Below are 20356 nucleotides of genomic sequence, written 5' to 3'. Positions count from 1 at the left end.
TTCTGGCTTTGGTGCAGTGACCACGTGACCACTGGGCTGCTGGGCCCAGGTCGCCTGCATGGCTTTAAGGGCAGAGGGGCAGAGTTATGGGAGCTCAGGCCTCGGAGTCTGGGCTCAACCCTGACTAAGGTGGAAGGGAGGAGGTGCTCACCATCTGTAAGCGTTTGTGGTCGTATAAGCAGCAGCAGGGAGTGATCCCTTGGCCTGGAACGAAGGTCTAGTTTGGGAATAATGGGATGAAGTAAAGGAAATTGTGAACAAGCAGCTTGGTAACAGGAAGACTGTTGGGGCAATCTGCAGAGCCCTTCCCAGGGACGATGGGGCAGCCCCAGCCGGGCTCCCGGCACTTTGGTTACTTGCCTGCCTCATTTCTCAGAAGGTCACCCCCTTAGTTTGAAGGGGGAAATGTCAGAGATTCAGGGGTGCCTTTCCCTTACCTGTCCCAAGACAGACCCTCTACCTCAAGGGACCCTGATTATGGTCACATGTCATGGGGTGAAGAGGTGTCTGTGCCCTGGGCATTCGTCACAGGGAGTTGGAGCCCTCAGGTGGAAAGAGGGGCTGGCCCGGGAGGGAGAGGTCTGTCCTTCTGCAGGTGACACACCGCGTGGGACTGTCTGGCAGTATGAAACTTGAACTCTGGGTCAGGGACTTGACTCCACCACTGCCCTGGCTGTGTGGCTTGGATTTCTTCCTCTGTCCCATGAGCGCTTGATCTCTGAGGGCCTCCGTGAGCCTGGCTGGAAGCTGGCAGGGGCGTAGGTGGCAGGCAGGTCTGGGGCCAGGAAACAGTTTACCAGGCTGGCTGTGCGTTGGCGTCGAGGCAGCTTGAAGCCTCTTCCCAGGCCGGGCCACCTCGGTGGGAGCCTGAGTGTATCCTGGGGAGGAAATCCCTCCTGGAAGGCCAGGAGCTCAGAAGACTTCAAAGGGGAGAGAAGTTCCATCCGGTTCTCTAAGGGTCCACCCAGGGCACTCCCAGGCGTGCGGGGCTCAGGGTGCTGTTTCCCTGGCCGTCTCAGCCTGGATTCAGAGCGCCGGGAGTCATTGTTCTAAAACCCCCGCCTCGCCCTGGAGCTCAGGCAGCAGCAGGCCTGGGAACCGGCTGATGGAGTCATCCCCATGGGTGACTCGCCCCCCGCAGGCTCCCAGACTCTGCCTCCTGTCTCACCCCTTGGAGACAGGCCACCACTGCAGCAGAGCAGCCCAAGTATAGGTGCAGATCACCACTGTCCCGACCAGGTGCGGCCAAGTGTGGTCAGTGCCTTCCACCCCCAGAGGTAGCCCCAGGGTGAGGGTGGGGTAGAAGGAGCTGGATTGCAGATAAACTGCCCCAGAGCCACAGGAAGGTCCTGGAGAAACTTGGGCTCTGGTCCATCAGAAGGCCTAGTGATATCTGTAGCCAAGGTGCCCTCCTTCTCCCCAAAAAACCATCCGTCTTCCAGAAAAAGCACTTCCAAGCCCCTGTGCAAGCTGGGCCCTGGATACCGCGAGCTGGGTGTATGGCGAGGCAGCAGCTAAGAGCTCGGGTGCCCAGGTGGGCGGACCAGATGGGGACCTTGGCAAGGCTCTGGGCTTTGCCCTCATCCTCTGTAAAAGAGGACGGCTAAAATGACACCTGTCCCGTGTTAAAGGGATTTAAGGTACAGGACGTGCCTAATATGGAGAAAACGCTCACAGATGTCAGTTATGTGGGCCAACGCTGAGGAAATGGTGATTCAGCTTGAAGGGAGTCCCTGTGACCCGAGAGGCAAGAGCCCAGCCTCTCTCAAGGGCTTGTTGGAGTTGATGTCATGGAGACAACAGGATTTCCTTTGGTGGCCCACCCCTTTGTTTGCATTTGCCCTGAGGGTTCGAAAGATGAAATACTCTGAAGCCATGGGTTTGAGGCTTGGAGGCCTGGAGAGATGACCCCCAGGGGTCTTCCCAGAGCCTCCAGCATGGGTCCCACCCCTGCCATCTGACCTGCCTCCAGCCATGCTCAGGGCAAGCTCCATGTGGGACAGGCCCGGAGGGGGCCGCAGAGGCACCTGTGAGTGGACAGTGGGGCCAGGCTTGACCAGGTTGCTTAAGAACACATGGGAAATGAGGCCCAGTGGGTCAGCCAGGCATGCGCAGAAGCTGGCTCCTGTCCTGGGGAGTGGGCAGGAAGGGCCACCGGACCACCCTGGGCAGTGGAGGAAGCCTTGATCCCTAGAGCAAACCCCAAGCCTGGAGAGAGGGGCTGTCTCGCACAGGGGGGCTGAGGCCCCGGCTGCCTCTACAAGACCATTTGGTTTTCCAGGCCGCTCTTGCCCAAAGGAGGCCTCCCCTGAAGGTCTCCGGATGAGCCCAGGTCAGGTGTCTGTGGTCCCCCAGAGTCTGGCCGTGCCGCTCTTGAACAATCAGACGGAGAGCTAAGTGGACAAGAGACCCTTTGCTTTGTCTTCTGCCTCTTCCCCATCATGCTGCGGCCCTCGCTCCATCCCCTTTGCACCAGTTCCCAGCAAGACCCAGAAAAACAAGTCCTCATGCCCCCTCCTCCCACCCCTACCCCCCGAAAAAAAAAAAAACTTATAAGTGTATCAGACACATCGACTGCATTAAACACAATGAATTTTTTAGGCATGAGTTAGCAGGGTTACCATGGCTGCCTCTGCCCTGAGGGGCACACTGCTGAGGATTGATTGAAATAAATAAAACAGATTTACAATTTTCATACTTGGGAAGCAGAGAGCTGGAAAGGAAGAGAAGCAAGGGAGCTGTGGGGGGAGGATACAGTGAAACTCTGGAGCTTTCTGAACTTCCGGAGGGGAGGCCACTTCCTCCTCCCCTATTCTCATGTTATAGGACACGAGAGCTGCTCTCTCTTTAAATTTCTAAAGGATCCCAGCTGTTGGGCAGGGACAAGGCAGGGAGGGCCCTTTCCGGTGGGAATGGCTCTGGGCCCCTGTGTTCTCTGTACTTGACATTAGGCTGCACTTCAGAGTTATGGCTGTGAGGCTCCAGGTGTCTCCCAGGAAAGCCTGTGTCCCATTGGCCTTGGTCCGCTGAGGGGACATGGACACCAGCTAGCGGCCAAAGGAGAGAGGAAGTGAGGGCCTGGCCCTCCATGCACAGTGTTGGCCTGGTCAGGACACGCGTGGCAGGGGATGGAGACGAAGGAAGGAGACTCAGGCTAGAGGGAGAAGGTGGGCCCTCTGGGGAAATGATCCGGCCCTGCTGTCCAGGATGCCTAGACAGAGGCGCCTGAAGTGTGGTGTGCACCTTTTCTCACCTGCCGTGCATGCAGCCCAGGCAGGGGGAGGGCAGGGCCCAGAGCCACTGGGCAGGTCTTGGCTTCCACACTGAGACTTGGCCTTGCCCAACCTGGTACAGGTCCCTAGAAAAGAAGCGGCGTGTGGTCCCTTTCCCACACCACGACAGAGCAGAGGACAGCACCAGGTTCCCTGGTGGCCCGGTGGGGCTGGCCTCTGCCCGTGCCTTCACCAGTGAGGCAGCTTCCTCCCACCCGCTCTGGCCCACATGTCACCTGAAGCAGGGGCCGTGGGTGGGTACCAGGCTGGGGACAGGAGAGCACCTCCCACCATGGCCACCACCGAGGCCAGTGGGTCTGGTGGATGCTTGGCCAGTGTTTGTGGTTAAAGGGACAATGACACGAAGCTCACAGCAGCCCAGCAAGTGTGGTGTGGCCACCTTCAGGCAGGCACTGCCCCAGAGTGCCTTCCTCGGCCCCAGCAAGTGTCTTGGCCTTTTGAGGCCGCCCCAAAGAAGGCCTCTCTGTGCATTAGGGAAAGTGGCAGTGCCCCTCTTGTGTCCCAGGGGCTTCAGAGCTGACCGAAGGCAGATTGCTCCTCTGAGAGCTCCTGGTGTGTGACAGAGGGACCAAAGAGAGCTGTTCCCTCCCCAGTATGAACCCAGACCCAGAGCACGGGCACAGCTGTCCAGGCAGCACCGGGTAGCTGGAGGAGAGTGAGCCAGAGCCCCATCCGCGGGGCCTCACGGCCACACACCACAGGCCACCTTGAGGCCCACGCGTGTGGACCCCGGCCCTAAGGTGGGCCTCCAGGTTGTGCCCCCCCAGACCCCATCCAAGTTCACTCCCAGCCCACCTCTGCCTTGTCCCCAAGTATTTTCCAAGCCATCGTCTCATGATGAATAGCACTTTAATATGGGTATTAAAAAATATGGGCAAATGTTTAATGCTTGCAAGCTGTGTTTCATTATTGATGCTCTGCTTGAGAGCCCAGCAGGCAGCTCAAGCCGGGCGGGGGCTCAACAGAGAAGTGATGACGCAGCAGCCCTGCAAGGCAGCCATCTGCCAGGCCCCCCCGGGCAGGGACAGCCCCCGTGCCCGCTCACAACAGGCACCTAGGAGGCAAAGTGGGGAAAGGAACTTGGCCTCTGGGTCTGCATCCACCCTTCCTCATCCCCTGGGCAGCTGTGTGACTAGGCCTCTCTGCCTGAGGGTACAGGCTTGTATGAGGACTTAGGATGCCGCGGGAGGAGCCCGGGGCCGGGCGCAGGGAGACTGAGGCCGCCTGTGTGGGTCGTGTCACAAACTCAGGGCTGAGTGAAAAGTGGGCCCCTTTCCTTCCTCCCCCACCTTCCTGATGCAGGAGGAAGAATCCTGCTCAGGTGTCCAGAGCTCGCAAGGTACAGCCCAGCCCACCGACCCAGACTCGCCTTCCCCTAAAATGCCCAGATGGTGCCCTGAGTCCGGTGAACGCGTGCAGACGTGAGCCTCTGACCTTTCCATCACCCCCGAACTGCCCCAAGTGGACTCATGTAACACCCTCTGCACGGTGCCCGGCGTGTGCTTAGGGCTCCCCGGGAGCTAATACTTTATTATTCCTGCCTCCTGGAAGCCTCATGACCCAGCAGTCTGGAGGCATCTTCCTTTTCTGCAGTCTACAGTGACCTTGGGATGAGACAGCAAAGACCGGGTGAGGTGACAGGTGACCCCCACCGCCACTCCCCTCCACTTCCTGCCCCTGCCGGTCTGTATGGCTGGAGCCCCCTTTGATGGAGCCCTATGAGCTGCTGCCGCAGGCCTCCAGGCTCTGTCCAGTGGCCTCCTGGGGCGGGAGAGACAACCCCCCTGAAGCAGGTGTAGCTGCGGACATCCAGAGCCCAGCGGGCGCGGCATGAAGGCTAGATGCCGCTTGTGCCACCGCTGCCTCTCCTCCATGGTCCCTCTTCCCGGCTCCTCCCAGGCCCTCCCCTCCTTTTCCCTCCCCTCCCGTGGTGGTTTAATTAGCGGTGCTCAGGGGGAGACCCCTTGGTGTGATGTGTTGTGGCTGACCCTTCAGGCTGTCCTGGCGGCTTGGGCGTCTCCTGAGGTCTCCCTGGACCTCCAGCCAGGTCCTGGGTGATAGGCTGAAAATGTACCGTCAGGGCAGCTGCTCTCTGCATACCAGGCTGGCACAGCATGCCAGGGCATGCCCAGGAGCAGCTAAGGGATGTGCTGGAATGGGGCAGAGGAACGTCTCCGGGGCTGTTCATGAAACCTTGGGTGGAGATCAGCGCAGCTCCTCCATGCGATAATGTGCAAAAGTGATTCTTGGTATGAGGGACATGAGGGTCACAGGCAAGGCCCTGCCCTTTGCAGCTCATGTTCTGGTGGGAGAGACAGCAGGGGACCCAGTAAACGAGTCCATCAACCAGATGACTCAGGTGATGAGAAATGCTTAGAAAGAAACAGGACTTCCCTTAGAAAGGGCTGGTGGCAGAGGGGTGCGCATGGGACAGAGGCTTCCCCTGAGGCTGGTGTTGGAGCTGAGATCTCCATGGCTGGAGGGAGCCAGATGTGCGCTGGTCCCTGGGAGGAGCTGCCCAGGCCAGGGCAGAGGTCAGGAACAGAAGAAACACAGGAGAGGCCTGCACGTCGTGGGTAGAGGAGGACTCATAAGAGCTGAGGTTGTGAGGAGCTGACCAGAAAGTGTGAGGGCCTGGAGGCTGTGGTCAGGAGCTGGGTTTATTTAGATCCAGCAGGAAGCCACTGAGGAGGGCCATGCTCTGATTAGGACTTTTTAAGAAGCACCCCAGTTGGTGCATGGAGGGTGAATGGTGGGGTGAGAGGAGACATAGGGAGACCCAATTAGAAGCTGTCTTGGAATTGACCAGGCAAGAGAGGGCTGACCCTTGGCCCAGGGCAGGGTAGCTGAGACGGGCCAGGAGCCAGGTGTGCCCTGCAGGCAGAGCCCCTGGGCTTGTTCGTACACTGGACAGAGGGGCCCAGAGGATCAAGGAGGACTCCTTGGTTTGGGCTGGAGCAGCTGGGTGGGCAGTGATGCCACTTCCTGAGGCCGCAGGGCACCGATGCCCCCCTGAAGGCTGGGGGACCAGAGTCTAAGGGGAAACCAAGAGGTGTGCTTTGGCCCCGCCGAGTCTGAAGTGCCTGTTGGGCAGCCATGCGGGGCATCCACCAGGCAGGCAGTGTCCATCCGGAGCTCAGTGGGGGCTCAAGAGGCACGTGTGGGAGCCACTGATCTAGAGATGGCTTTGAAGATTTCCATGGGACCGGACATGACCACCAAGAGGTGCAGACCAGGGAGAGAGCAGAGGAGGAGAGCGCCGTGGTGGCAAGAGTATTTCCGGAATACTCTGCATCCCTGACCTTCTGTAGCTCCCCAGTGTTTCCGGGTTCTTAGGGACACCAGGAGGCCTTGGCGCCCGCCTCTGCTCATCGCCACCCCCTTGCCTATCCCTCCGCACCCTCCTCAGCCGTCCTCACGTGAGAGCACCACCCCCGCCCTTCAGCTGCTGCAGGTCCCCTCAGGCCTGTGGTCCCTGGAGAGCACGGCCTGGCAGCAGCCTCAGCTGTTGGCCCCGTCATGGAGACGGCAGCAGCTGCAGGCGACGGGCATTTGTGACCATTTGTCAGAACGCTCCCCTTCCTCCCCGGCCTGCCCTCCTGAAACATTTCTATCCCACAGCCCTGGAGATGGAGTCGTCTCGGGGTGGGAGGACCACAAGGGGACAGGAAGTGCTGCCTAGGCTCCGCTGAAGGGCGAGGCGTCCTCCTGGGAGCTGGCCCTCGTCCCCCACCCATGGTACCAACAAGGTACCCAACCAGGGGTCCCATTTGCCACATACTGTGCACCCACACGAGCTGCCACTAGTCTTGATGACCGCCCTCTGAGTAGCCCCCATGGTGCAGGTAGATGTCACCCCCATTCGGAGGTAGAGAAATTGTCACACAGACACACTGGGCCACACAGCTGGGCAGGGGCACCGGGCTCCAGGGCCTGGGCCCCTCCTCCACCCACACCAGGTGAGCAGGGGGGCTCCGCCTGCCCTCCCGCAACTGTGGCAGGGCTTTCCCCACACCACCCGCCAGCCCCGTCCCCCCAGCAGCTTTGCTTCCATTTCTCTGGTGGTTTCTTGCCCAAGCCTGCTGGTTCCAGCTGGGCCTAGGCTGGAGACGCCTGCCTGCTGTCTGCGCCTCGTGGTTTGGCCTCTCTGTTACCAAATGCTCCGGGATTTTTTGGAGCCGGGTGTGGGGAAGAAGCTTCTCCAGTCTGGCCCCAAGGCGTGGCTGGCGTTTGGAAGGAAACGGGAAGCCAGACCGTGATAACGCCGAGCTTAGTGTGAGTTCAGCGACCTGGGGTGGACACATTTCAGGCTCATTGGCTCCAAACGGGGCTCATTTTGTCCAGCACCTGAGACCTTGAGGCCTCAGACCCGTCGTCCCCACAAGCCTGAGGCCTGGTCTGTGGATGCTTCCCTGGAGCAGAGACCAGGAGGAGACGGGGACGGGGTGCCTTGCTGACACCGGTCCCCAGCAGGCAGGGCTCGGGGGCCACACCCCACCCTCCTTACCAGCCACTTGCCAGCTCCTTGCTTTGCTCTTCTTAGTTTCAAGAGCCTTGGGATCCTTAAACTCCCAGCAGGAAGCCTGCTCATCCCCTCAAGGCCAGGCCTCTGTGGGCAAGCGGCCACCTAGGGAGGTCAACAGGCTTCCCTGAGGCGCGTCCTTGATACCTGCCTGTCACTGTGGACGTCACCTTGGCCCAGGGACCCTAGGAAAACTGCTTTCCTCCTCCATTCTCTGAGTTCCCTGTTTTCCCTTTTATAAAATGGAGTCTCCTTTTCACAAAGCCCAAGCCTTATCCCCCCCAAGACTCTTATGAGAGGAGAGATAGTGGGAAGAAGTGGCCCTAAGTCATCCCGTGACCTTGGCCAGGTCACCTGGCCTCCCCACCAGAGTTTCATTATCGGAACAGCGAAGGTAGAACTCAGGGTTGCCTTAGGGCTTGTTCGCCCCACGAGCACCTACCGAGCCCCTGCTACGTGCAGGCACCACTCCAGGCGTGGGTGGCACCATGAAGAGCCCACACAAGCTCCTGACCCAGGGCTCTCACGGGGGAGGGTGGGGGGACACCATCCGCGGATGAGCAGAATGCGGGTTTGTCACGTGAAGATAATCTCTAGCCAGAAAAGTAAAGCCAGGAAGGGACACAGAGCGCCTTGGCACATGGGGAGGCGTTGCTATGCTATGTGGGAGATCAGAAAAGTACCTCAGGGCTCCTGGGGCCACACTGGCAGCCAGAGGCCCCGCTGCTTCTCTCGGGATCCCACTTCCTGGCCTGGGGTGGGCCGGGGGATAGATGGAGCCCGTGGGGCTCTGGAGTTGCCGAGAGGCGTGGAGCCAGGTCCGCTGTGAGCAGCCCCCTTGGCCCTCCGCAGGCCCCAGAGCCGGGGTCCCACACCAGGCCCAGGAAAGAGCAGGTTTCCTCAGGAGAGGGCTCGGAGCTGCGGCCCAGAGGCCTCCAGAGCCTCCACTCGGCCCGTTTTCCAGGCAGCTCTGCCTCCTGCTGAACGCGGAGAACATCTTCCACTCGATGGCGGACATCCTGCTCCGGGAGGAGGACCTCAAGTTCGCCTCGACAATGGTCCACACCCTCAACACCATCCTGCTGACCTCCACTGAGCTCTTCCAGCTGCGAAACCAGCTGAAGGACCTGAAGACCCCGGTACTGCCCGCCCACGGGCTCCAGCCTGGTGCTATCTATGTGCCCACGGGCGCGGCCATGCCAGCCCAGCCCTCGTTACCCGGAGGTTGGCGGGGAGGAGACGAGAATGTGACCTGAGGTCTCCCTGGTCCGCCGTCAAATAGGGGTCCCCCTGGGTTGGCTGCGTGTAGGTGCCAGCCATGGGAGGGAGTCACAGCGGGTTTCCTTGGAGCTACCCGCTCTGCCCACAGAAGACTCCAGACCCCGCTCCAGGTCCACGTGCCCTCCCTGACACCCCGCACCCCACCAGCACTGCCCCCTCGCACACAGGGTAGGTTGGGTTCAGAGCCCGCCTTGCAGGACCCGCAGGGTCAGACCTGCCGGGCCGTGTCACCCAGTCAGGGTCAGGCCTCTGGATTGCAACCCCACTGGGGATCCGGGTCGTTGCTCTCCTCACCCTCCTCCTTGGCCAGGACCCCGCTCTCCCACAGAGGGACACATCTGTCTTACAGGATGCCCTGTGTAAGCCAGGGTGTGTCACAGTGCTGCCTGGCCCAGGCTTTTGGTGAGGACCCACCAGGGCTGGTCAGAGAGAGCAGGGAGGCGCTCACCATTCTACCAAACTGCTCTGGGGGACACGGGTCAAAGGCCTCACTCGGCCCAGAGGAGGGGGGCTGAGCTGCAGAGGGCCCCCAGGGGTAGCCGCCATCCCGGACGTGCTGGCAGCTCCAGCACGTTTCATCTGGACTGTGGTCACCACCTTCCCATCTCAGACCCTGCCTCGGCCCTCTCTCAGGGAGTCTCCAAGACATCCAAGCCTGTGCCTGAGGGCATCTGGGGCCGAGCCACTGGGAATGACCCAGGCCACACCCCTGCCTTCTTCCTGTGGTTCCTTCCAGACATTCGCAGAGGCCTAAAGAATGTTCCTCAGGGCAGGGGCTCTCGAGTGTGGGCTCAGCTCCTGGGCTGGTTCCCGAGTGTAAGGTGGGCTGCAGAGGAGGGAAGAGATGGCATTTGAGGACGGCAGGAGGGCACTGCCGGGGAGAGCCTGGGCCCTGAGGACGCTTCCTCCCCGCCCCCCTCCGGTCACACCCCCTCCCAGCCCCACAGGCTCGGGGACCACGGGCTGTGGAGAGGACGATTACTGTTGTTTGCCGAGGGCAGAAATACCAGCACAAAGGACAGGCTCACTCCCAAGCAGCAGGCCCTCACAGCCATCACCACGTGGCTCTGTGGGACGGAGAGTAATGACAGGGTCTGAGGAGGAGCTGTCAGCGTTTCCTTTGTGACAGCCCGTTCCCAGCTGGGCTCCCTGGCGCTCTGAGAGGGGCCCTGAGTCTGGGCCGAGCACCCGCGGGGAAGGAGCGGGGGCTCGATTAACTGCTTACACCTCTCCCCCCTCAGGAGAGCCAGAACCTGTTCTGCTGCCTGTACCGCTCCTGGTGCCACAACCCAGTCACTACGGTGTCCCTCTGCTTCCTCACCCAGAACTACCGGCACGCCTACGACCTCATCCAGAAGTTGTATCCTTCACTCACTGTTCTTCCAGCCCAGGCTCTGGGGGTGGGGGTGGGGGGTGCGGGGCGGGTGCTCCCTTCCCACCCACGTGGTGGCCCGATTGCCATCCTTCTGCCATGACCCTACGTTCCGCCTCCAGGCCTTGGGCCATCAGGACCCGTGAGGGCACAGTGAGGGGTGGATTCCAGTAAACAGGGTCATCTAGGGCCTCGTAGAGGGGAGCTAGCCCTGGAGAAGCTTTGTGAGCTGGGGATCAGGGATGGGTGCTTACCTAGGTAAGGGTGTCCCGAGAAAGAGGCAGGGTGCCCTCTGCGCGGTGCTGGGGCAGAGTGGGGAGAGAAGGTCCGGGAGCAGGGGGGCTGCTGGGCTGCAGCAGGCCAGTAGGTGAGGAGCTCAGGACCTTTGGGGCCCACAGAGCCAGGGCCCAGCAGAGGACAGGACAGGGAGAAGCAGGCTGGAGGGGAGGCCTCAGGGAGATGGAGCGCCGCTCAAGGCCTGCCTCAGAGAAAGGCATCCATGGTCAGCTTTTTGTTTGAAACACTGTGAAGCAAACCAGCTTCCTCTGTGAATGTCTGGTGTGTGACCCGGATTGGACGGACATTTAGGATGCAAAATTGGTCTCCTTCCCTGGTGGGCCAGGAGTTGGGGGGTAAGGAGAGAGGGGCCCTGAGGTGCCTCCACTGAGAGCCCGCTGTGGCCTCGCCTGGCTCCCTCAGGGTGCCCGCTCGCCTTCAGACTACGATTTGCTCCTCTCCACCACTGGTGTGACCTGAGGACTGCAGGCCCCAGGCTTGCAGCAGCCCTGACCTTGGCCCTGCCGACAGGCATCCACTCAGGCAGGAACAGGGGCCTTTCCTGCCCAGCCCTCCCCCATAGGCTGTAGGGCGGTGATGAGAGCCTTTCAGGGCCTGCAGGGCACAGAGGAGAGAGCGGCGGAGCAGAGCCGGAGTGCCGCGCAGGGGGACAGCTGTGAGGGACAGAGAGGCAGGGGGACAATAGGCTGCTGTCCTTTGTGTCCTGATCCTGCTCAGGTGGAAACATGCTCTGTGCCTGCAAGCCAGGGCCCAGTGGGAGGTGTGCTCTGTGCCGCTGGGTCGAGCCCCTGGGGCCCAGCTCCCCGGCTGCCCCCGCCCCCAGAGAGGCAGGCTGCCCTGGCCAGTGGTTCCACTTCCCTTGACCACCCACCCAGCGGGGACCTGGAGGTCACTGTGGATTTCCTCACGGAGGTAGACAAGCTGGTGCAGCTGATCGAGTGCCCCATCTTCACATGTGAGCCCTGCCTCTGGCCTCCGCAGGCCTGGAGGGAGGTGGGAGGGAGAGCAGCTCTTGGCTACCACTGGGGAGGGAGCGAGAACAGTCACCCCAGGGATGCTTCTAGAATGTCAGGAACGTAAGGATGGGGATGACAGGGCTGAGGAGGTACACAGGGCTGGGACATGCGCATCAGAGCGTGGGTCCTGCCCGTGCGCCTTAAGGCAGGGCTCGACACAGGCCAGCGCTGAGGGCAAAACCCACCTGAAGAATAGTGTCACCTCTGCGGGGGGGAACTGGAGCAGTGCCGTCGGGGGGCAGGTGGAGCAGCCGTCCCAGAGCTGTCCCCGGCCACCCCTCCGAGCACACTGCCCTCTGCTGTGGCTCTTGGAAGCTGGGGGCACCCTGGGCCCACCCGCAGGTTGCTCCCTTGTGCCCAGGATCCACGCCCTCGTCCCTCTGCAAAGCAGAGCTGGCGTTTGCCAGGAGCTGCCTGGTTGTAACACCCGGGCTGAATGTGCAAAGTGGCAGCTGGCTGGGGTGAGCGCAGCTCCTGGCGCCTCAACGCATACAGTGCCCGCTCCCCAAGGCAGGCAAGTCTCTGAATGACGCTCGTGTGCTTACGGCCTGGTAGCGAAGCCGGGAGGCATCCCTGCCGGTGGCCACCCTCCTGCCGGGCTGGTCACCCAGGCCTCCTGCTGTGGTGGCGCCCCGATCTGCCCAGGCCAAGCCCGTCGGCCTTCACCCTGGAGCCCAAAGGCAAGCCCAGGGGCCGAGGGGCCCCCTCCCATCCAAACAGAAGACAGCTTCTCCAAACAGCCAGCCATCACAGTAACAGATGCCCAGGGGACCCAAGAGCAGGAGGGAGACCCTGTTCCCAGGGCAGTGCATCGAAGCCTGTCCCAAATGGCCCCCTGGCCTGACATTTCACTTCCCCAAAGGCCTCCCAGGGCAGCCTGGCACACGCTCGCCTGGGGGCAGGTCCAGCCTGACCCTAGAGAAGCCGTGAACACCTCTCCAGGCCCAGGGCTTTGGTGGGGTGACCACAGCAGACGTCCCCTGGTCCTGCCCAGCACCCATTCCAACCCTAGGTTGCCTAGACCCCCCTGGTAGCTGGCTTGACCCCGTAGCCCAGCTTACCCAAGGCCCAGGACTAGATTCAAAACAGGTCCCCACCTCTTCTGGAGTCGCTGGGCCTGGGCAGGACTGCCACCTGGGGTGAGGGGAGGGGCTGCTGTGAGAGGCCCCTGCTTCCTGGCTCACCCTGGCCCCAAGGCCCCCGTCCAGCTGCTGGGGTGACATGGTCTCTCCAGAGGTTTGTGGTTTGTCCTCCACCAAGGACGCCTGAGACTGGGCCTCAGAGAAGGTAGAAACGAGTGATGCTCCTGGAAGGGCTCAGAGGAGAGCCACGTGGGCCTGTTTATCTGGGACGGATGCTGGGCAAGACCCGGGTGCGTCTCCCCGCCGTCTGGTGGGGGAGGCAGGGCTGGTGTCTGACATGGATTTCCAAAAGCATCCACCAGACACTCAGGGGCTTGATGTGTGTTTGGTCGCACACCAAAGCGTTTTTCCATCCTGCCCTCCCTTAAAGCTGCCCTAATCCAGTCTTTCTCTCCAGCTCACCCTATTTATAGCTCTCTCGTGCTGGCACGTGCAGAGCAGACCCGGGAATCTGTTACGCTACACGCCCCAAGCCCCCTCATCGCCAGGGAGGCAGTGAGTGCTGGGGGAGGGGACCAGGCCTGGCAGCAGGTTGGGGGTCGCCAGGCTGAGGTGACTGTTGGGAAGATCAGACGGAAGGCAGGTGGGCAGGTCAGAAGAGGCAGGGGGATCATGGGGACGGCTAAGACGCTGCAGGAGGAGAGGCAGGCATGTCTGGCTGGGAGGAGCCCCGGCCACCAGGCTGGCCCTTTCCTGGCCAGGCTGAGGTGCCACCCAGAGCAGTGCCTGACCCCTGCCCTCTGCCCTCCCGCAGATCTGCGCCTGCAGCTGCTGGATGTGAAGAACAACCCGTACCTGATCAAGGCCCTGTACGGCCTGCTCATGCTGCTGCCCCAGAGCAGCGCCTTCCAGCTGCTCTCCCACCGGCTCCAGTGCGTGCCCAACCCCGAGCTGCTGCAGACGGGGTAAGTGCCCAGCTCGTGGGGGCGGGGCTCTGTCAGCGAGCAGGGCCAGGGCTGGCCGGGCTGGCAGGGCCTGGCGAGCGGGGAGTTTTAAAGGGGCTACCAGGGCCCGCCCTCAGCTCGGCATCACACCTCCTGTCGCTGCGGACACTGTCCACCCCTCAGCCACTTGCCCGTGGGTTTCCATATCAGAGCACCGGGCTGGGAGATTCTGGGAGCGTCTATGCGGTGGTAGGTAGTTGGAATACCTTCTCCCAGCAGTCAGGGTGGAGTAAAATCAAAAAACCTGAGAGCATGCTGGCGTGACCCAAACAGAGGCCCCTGGAGAGAAAGTCCAGAGGGGAGGAATTCGTGCCCCAGCTCAGCCACTGCGTCCCAGGTGGTACGTGGGCAAGAGAGCTACATAGGGTCCCTCCCGGGCCTCAGACAGCCCTCCCTTCCCATCTGTAGCAGAGGCTCAACGCTTGGCCACTGAGTGACCCTGGCACTGCTAGGATCCTCCCAATCTCCTCCTGACTGGAGTGGGAGACAAGGGTGCCCCCGTGGCTACCCCGCTTGCGACCTGTCCGCGGGAAGCACGGGTCCCAGGAGCTCTGCCGTGGAGAGGCCCAGCACGGCAGCCTCTGGGGGGGAGGGCTGCAGCCCCTCGGGGGCATCCAGGCTCCCACCCTGAACCCACTGCTGGCCCGGTCCCCAGAGCCTGTTGGGTCATGTCTATATTTGGTAACCCTTGGAGGCTTTGCCTCATCCACAGGCATTTGGCATCAGAGATGGAAAATTTCACTTGTCGGGTCGCCATGGAAACAAGCAGAGCCACTGAGAAGATTTACGCTGAATGGAGCGCACCCAGCTTGCATCAGATGCCCTGTGTGTCTAGAATTCCCTCCCAAGCTGTTAGACCCCCTCGGCAGGCCTGGCGCCTCGCCCCTCGCCAAAGGTCTCGGGCCTTTGCCCTTGCAGTGGATGCAGGCAGCCTTGAGATGGGCCTGCCCGGCACTCTGGGCCCCTGACCCGAGCCCCTGTGCTCTCCGTCTCCCAGGGTCTAGGCCACCACCACCCCTCCCACCTGACCTGGTCTCTCCAGGGGCTGGGCGTGGGGCCCCTAATGGGCTGTCGGCCTCAGGCCGCTGGAGGGGCTGGGAGCCCCCAGCAGGTGTGGCCCCCAGGGCAAGGCCCAGCTCCTGCCCACCCTGCCCCTTTCCCCAGACGGCAGTGCTCAGGGGTGGAGGGCTGGTCCCTGTCCCAGCTGCTCCTGGTGCCACCGGGTAATCCTCAGGGGAAGGCATTCAGCGCACTGAGTGTCCCAGGGAAGCAGGAGCAGCTGCAGAGTTAGGTGTGCATTTTATTCCCTTGGCCGGAGCACCTCTATCTCCTGGGAGTCGGAAAGGCCCTGACGCCACACCTCGCTTTGCTGCCTTGGCCTCTGCTGGCCTTTGCAGTGCCCAACGGGTGTTAGGGTCACCCTGGCAGCCACGTAGGAGGGAAGGTACAGCTGAAAGTGAGAAGGAGGCAGGAACGGCTGCTTCCCTGTGACCTCTGGGCCAGGCCACAGCCCCTGTGCTGCTGAGGGCCAGTCCCTTCTCAGAGCTCTGCCTGCTACATCTCCTCATATAGGAACATCCTATGGAAAAGGAAGGCAGGCTCAGAGTAGTTGGACTCCTCCCTGCGCTCCCTAAGCCAGAACAGAGCAAGTCTGCAGAGGAAAGCTGGGGGAAATGAGGCTTTCCCCCAGATCTCCCGTGGTCAGAGTCAGGAAGTCTTGAGCCAAAGGGCTGAGGCCTCTGGGTCAGTGGAAGGTTCACAGGCCTGGACTAGGATCTGGTCCGAGCTCTGCTGCAGATTTGCTCTGTGACCTCAGGCAAGCCCCATGCCCTCTCTGGGCCCTTGGTTTCTTCATCAGTAAGTGAGCATTTGGACTGAATGGATCCTTGAGGTTCCGCTCAGTCTTCAAGGCTTTGGGTTCCCAGCCTTTCTTTGCAAGGACCTAGGAAGAGCTGTCATAGAAAAAGGCAGCAGAGCCTTGGGCAAGGAAGGGGCCTCAGGAACAGCTGGGGGCAGGGTCAGGTTGCAGGGTTGGGCACAGAGGGACAGCTCCCGCCCTGGAGAGGGGGCTGAGGACAGTCTCAGCCCCGGGAGAGGTGGGCAGCTGGAAGACAGCGTCAGGTTGCCTGACAGGCCTGTGTGCCGGGAACAGCTGGGGGAGTCTCTGCTCCTTGCCCATCCCCCCCCCTTCTGTGCACTCAGGGTGCCGGCAGGACTAGGGAACCCTGGTCCTCCACTCGGGCTTCTGGGCCACTCCCCAGGGACCGTCTCCTCAGTGAGGCAAGAGGGAGCCTCTGAAGGAGAAGCTGGTGACAGGTGCGTGGGTGCGGTGGCAGGAGAAAGGGCTGGCTTTGGGTTCTGGAATCCCAGCTCTGTGCTGCTGGCTGGGTGTCCCCTAGCCACTCACTGCCTGAGGGTTGCTGTAAACACACAGAGAACATGAAGGCCTGAGCAGCGGCCGTGCCCACTGTGACTAGCAGGGAGAGGTCCAGCCTCAATGCTCAGCGGAGTCCCCGTACCCATGGACATACCCCTCCCTGCTACCAAGAGTTGAGGCCAGGAAGGGTCTGCCCCAAAGGGACGCTGAGTCATGGGGGGGAAGGACTTCTTGCCTCCGTTAGGGCCCAGAGAGCAAGGTGCGGCCCAGTCCTCCCGACGCCTACCCTCACCTGGCCACATCTGTGCACATCACCCTGGATTTGCCATCCATTGCTGGCATCTCCCTGGAAACCCCTAATCTCAGTTTCCCTCCTCTGGATCTAATGCAGAGAGTGTTGCGGAGAGGAGCATACAGATCCGTGGGTGCCCAGCCTCAGACAGCACATTTCAGGATCATCTCTGGGCTGGGGTAGCATCTGGCCACCCTCTGGAGTTAGGGCTCCAAGCTGCAGGGGGTCCTTCAGCATCCTCAGGAGCGGGAGTTGCTCTCTTGGGGCAGTAGCACCCGGGCCACAGGTTACTAGGACAGGGATGGCCCTTCCCCATTCCCAGGGGAGTTGAAAGCAGCCAGAGACCAGAATGCTGCCCGCAGTCTGGCCCCCTAGAGCGAGCCCCACCCAGCTCGTTTTGATCTTTGTTGAGTTCACCTGAGTCCCAGCTCCAGAGGCAGGGCCTGAGGCCCAAGAAAGAAGCAGCCACGGCCACAGTCCAAGGTGTTGTCAGGTGGTGTGTCTTTAACAGGAAGGGACCAGGCTGAGTAGGGGTACAGGGGCCCACTTCCAGGCTCCAGATGGCATCCCAACCATGGGAAGAGTTCCCAATGCCCCTGGTCCTGGTGGCTGGTCAGAGATGGCTTTCAGGCTCTGACCATTGGTGGGCTGCGCCTTACCAGGAGCCAGGCTCGTTGGTGAGGGTTCCATTTGGGTGAAGCACCGTTGTGATTCACCCAAATGGAATGAGCTGCTGGGCCCCGCCTGGCCTTACCTCAATGGGACAGAGTTGTAGCCACAGTGGGCACCCATCGGGTACCTAGGCTGGGGCTGGGCATCAGGCCAAGTTCTTCATGTCCAGTATGGAGGAATCCTCACCCATGGGGTGGCTCCCGTGGCAGTACCCCCTTACAGAGGAGGATACTGAGTTACCTGCCCAAGGTCAAGTGGCTAGGGGGTGGTCGTGTTACAGTTGGGTCCAGGTCTGTCGAGCTCCTGTGCTCAGCTGCTACCTGGACCTCGCCTGCCATATTGGGGTCTTTTCATGAACTCAAAGGGCCCAAGGATTCTCTGCTTAGCTGATCAGCCCACAGCCTTCATGAGATCCCTTACCAGGGCCACCAGGCCTCAGGGCCTGGAAGCAGATCCTTCCCAGCCCACAAAGATCTGCTTCCAGTGAGGCCAGAATGAGGGAGAAGCAGAGTCTTTTCTTGAGACTCTCTGCTGGGGTGATGATTAGGAATGGGACAGGGGCCCAAGTGTATCTAGTCCCCCGGGGCAAGCTCAACACTGGGCTTGAAGGGGGCAGCAGGGCGAATGCATTGCCCAACTACAGGGAGCATCAGGCCCGTGGCAGTTGTGCAGTGCACAAGCTGTGAGGCAGTACAGAGCAACTGCAGAGAGTGCTAGCAAGAGGAGTTCCCGGAGGCATCACCTGCCCAGTGGGGAGACCAGCTCTCCTTCCGCAGGGACAGAGTGACTGCAGGCCTCTGGGCCCCAACATTCAAAAACAGATGTCCTGCCAAGTTGAGGGCCAGTAGACTTCAGCCACCCCTGTGGTCCCCGGCCCTAGCCCTGCCCTAAAGAAAGGGCCAGGCTGCCTCCTCCCCCTTCTCCCTGGACCCTGTTCCAGGCCCCAGCTGGCTTCCTGGCTGGCTCCTAGCCCTGGCTTTCACCCCAAAGGGAGCCACTCATAAACAGGAAATGCTTCCCGATGTGATGCCTGCTCTGGGCACCGTTGCCAGCCCACAGGCTGAAGGCCCTATCCAAGCAGCAGTGTTGACTGGTCCCACCAACTGTGGGGGAGGGGATGCTCATAGGGCTCTCTGCTCTTTGGGGCTGACTGCTGGGGACCTACACCTGGACTCCCCGAGGTCGAGCTCCCCCAGCCTGTGGCCCTGCTGTGGCTGATGCTTCCCTGCTCCAGCAGCCGCATCTTGTGCTGAGACTGACGCTGAGCACTTCTGCTCCCTTTCCCCAGAGACGGTGTGAAGGCAGCTCCCAGGTCACAGAAAGCAGACTCCCCGAGCATCGACTACGCCGAGCTGCTGCAGCACTTTGAAAGGGTCCAGAAGAAGCACCTGGAAGTGAGGCACCAGCGGAGTGGGCGTGGGGATCACCTGGACCGGAGGGTTGTCCTCTGATAGGCCTGGCCTGGGGAAGGGCCCAAGGAGTGGTCCCATGGAGCACTTGGGGTCTTCAGGCCCCCTCCCCACAGAGCCCGAGGACCTGCCTCAGGGGCAGGGCTGGGCCTGGCCACCAGCGCAGGGCAGGGTAGGGGACTGGAAGCTCTGTCCACCCAAGCTCCTCTCACAGGCCCTCCAGCGCAGTCAGCTGCACTCTGGCATTCAGACAGAGCTGGCTTCCTGCCAGGGTGAGGCCGCAGCCTCAGACGCCCCCATTTTCTGGAATCGGGTTCTTTCTAATGCCCTCTTGTAAAAGAGCTTGACCTCCCCAGCGCACCAGAGCTCTGGCCTCCTGTGGATGTGTGTGTACATATGTGTATACACATCTGTGCACATAGGAACCAGCACAGAGGTCCATATGAATGGTGCACCCTCTGTCCCAATAAAGAAACGCAACCCGTGCCTGGCCTGCTCCTTCCCACCGATGCCTGCCCCCGCCTGGTGCTGCAGTTGCCCCAGGACCTTGCTGCCTGTCCTAGAGATTTGTTCTCATGGTGGTCCCAGGAGTGCTGGCTCTGCCAGGAGAGGCTGGTCGCTCTCTGCACACTCACCTGACTGGGGTGTGGGCCTTGGGCCCAGCCCTTACCTCTATAGAACCAGCCCCTTCTTCCTGGAGAGCACAAAGCACTGGCCTGGCCCCCTGAACCCTGCCTTCTCAGGCACCTAATCTGCCTTTTCCATCCTGACAACCCCCCGCCCGGGGGGCATGGGACATGTCCCCATTAGACAGATGAACTGAGCCTCAGGAGTTTCTGAATGAAGGGGCACACTGCAGAACGTTCCAGGTCACTGGGGATGGAGGGGAAGGCCCAGACCAGTGCAGGGAGTTGGGCGGGGCAGGGGGTGGGCTTCCCACATCCCCACCCCCTGATTTGGCTAAATGAGCCTTAGCTCACCAAACCTATAAGCCAGAGTCCACCTGACCCCAGGCTTTGGGAAGCCTCGGATTGGCCTATGATCTCCCAAGTGGCTCTTGTGGGCCCCTGGAATAGAAGAGAAGGATCTTGTGCGGGCTTTTCCTCAGAGCCCCAGCATAGGGCCGGGAGGATGGGTTTCCCTGCCTGGAGTCTCCAGAACAGGATGACAGACTGAACTCACCATGGCCAACGTACACACGCATGCATCCTCATACGTGTGTACCCTGGCGTCAGAGACGGGACAGTGGGCCACCTCTGTTCTGCTGGTCCCACATGGCCCCAACCGGAGGAAAGAGGTTGCTTGAGGACCAGTACACCGCCACCCCCAAAGGCCCGGCCTGGGGCACCCCATGCAGTTGGCATCGGCACTGGCACTGCTTGGAAAAGGAGCCACAGAACTTCTGGAGGAGGGTCCAAACCCTTCTGTGCCGGGGATAAAACGTTCCAAGGCGGGTGGCCTCCAGGGCACCGTGCGCCCCTGCTGAGGGTGGTGTAGCCGTCCCACGGGATGCGCCCGAAGGACCCCAGCCTGCCCCCCTCTTCTTAAAGCGCGGGAACACCCACCCCCCGACACACACACCGGCACACACACCGGCCAGAGACCAAAAGCTGGAGGGGGTGGTGGTGTTGGGCACCTTCCCGGAGCGGGCACCCAACCACTGGTCCCACTCCCGCGGGCAAGCCGGGCAGCCCCGCCCCAGCGCCGCCCCCGAACCGCGGTGGCGCCTGCGCCTGCCG

General features: G+C 61.4%; 1 protein-coding gene across 2 annotated transcripts in view; it reads left to right on the top strand.

Annotated features, from left to right (window-relative positions):
- The window catches only part of VAC14 (VAC14 component of PIKFYVE complex), a 94450-nt gene extending 75367 nt beyond the window's left edge, over positions 1-19083 (top strand). For both annotated transcript variants that reach the window (XM_082863058.1, XM_082863057.1), the window contains 5 exons: positions 8780-8954; positions 10338-10456; positions 11641-11720; positions 13678-13828; positions 18497-19083. In XM_082863058.1, the coding sequence (XP_082719184.1) occupies positions 8780-8954; positions 10338-10456; positions 11641-11720; positions 13678-13828; positions 18497-18659 (688 nt within the window). In that variant the 3' untranslated portion in view covers positions 18660-19083. The remainder of the gene's footprint in view (positions 1-8779; positions 8955-10337; positions 10457-11640; positions 11721-13677; positions 13829-18496) is intronic.
- The last annotated feature ends 1273 nt before the right edge of the window (positions 19084-20356 follow it).

Source organism: Leucopleurus acutus, assembly GCF_964270905.1.
Source record: "Leucopleurus acutus genome assembly, chromosome: 20".
NCBI classification, from domain to species: Eukaryota; Metazoa; Chordata; class Mammalia; order Artiodactyla; family Delphinidae; genus Leucopleurus; species Leucopleurus acutus.
The sequence above is the reverse complement of the archived record's forward strand: the minus strand, read 5'-3'. Positions and strand labels throughout refer to the sequence as shown.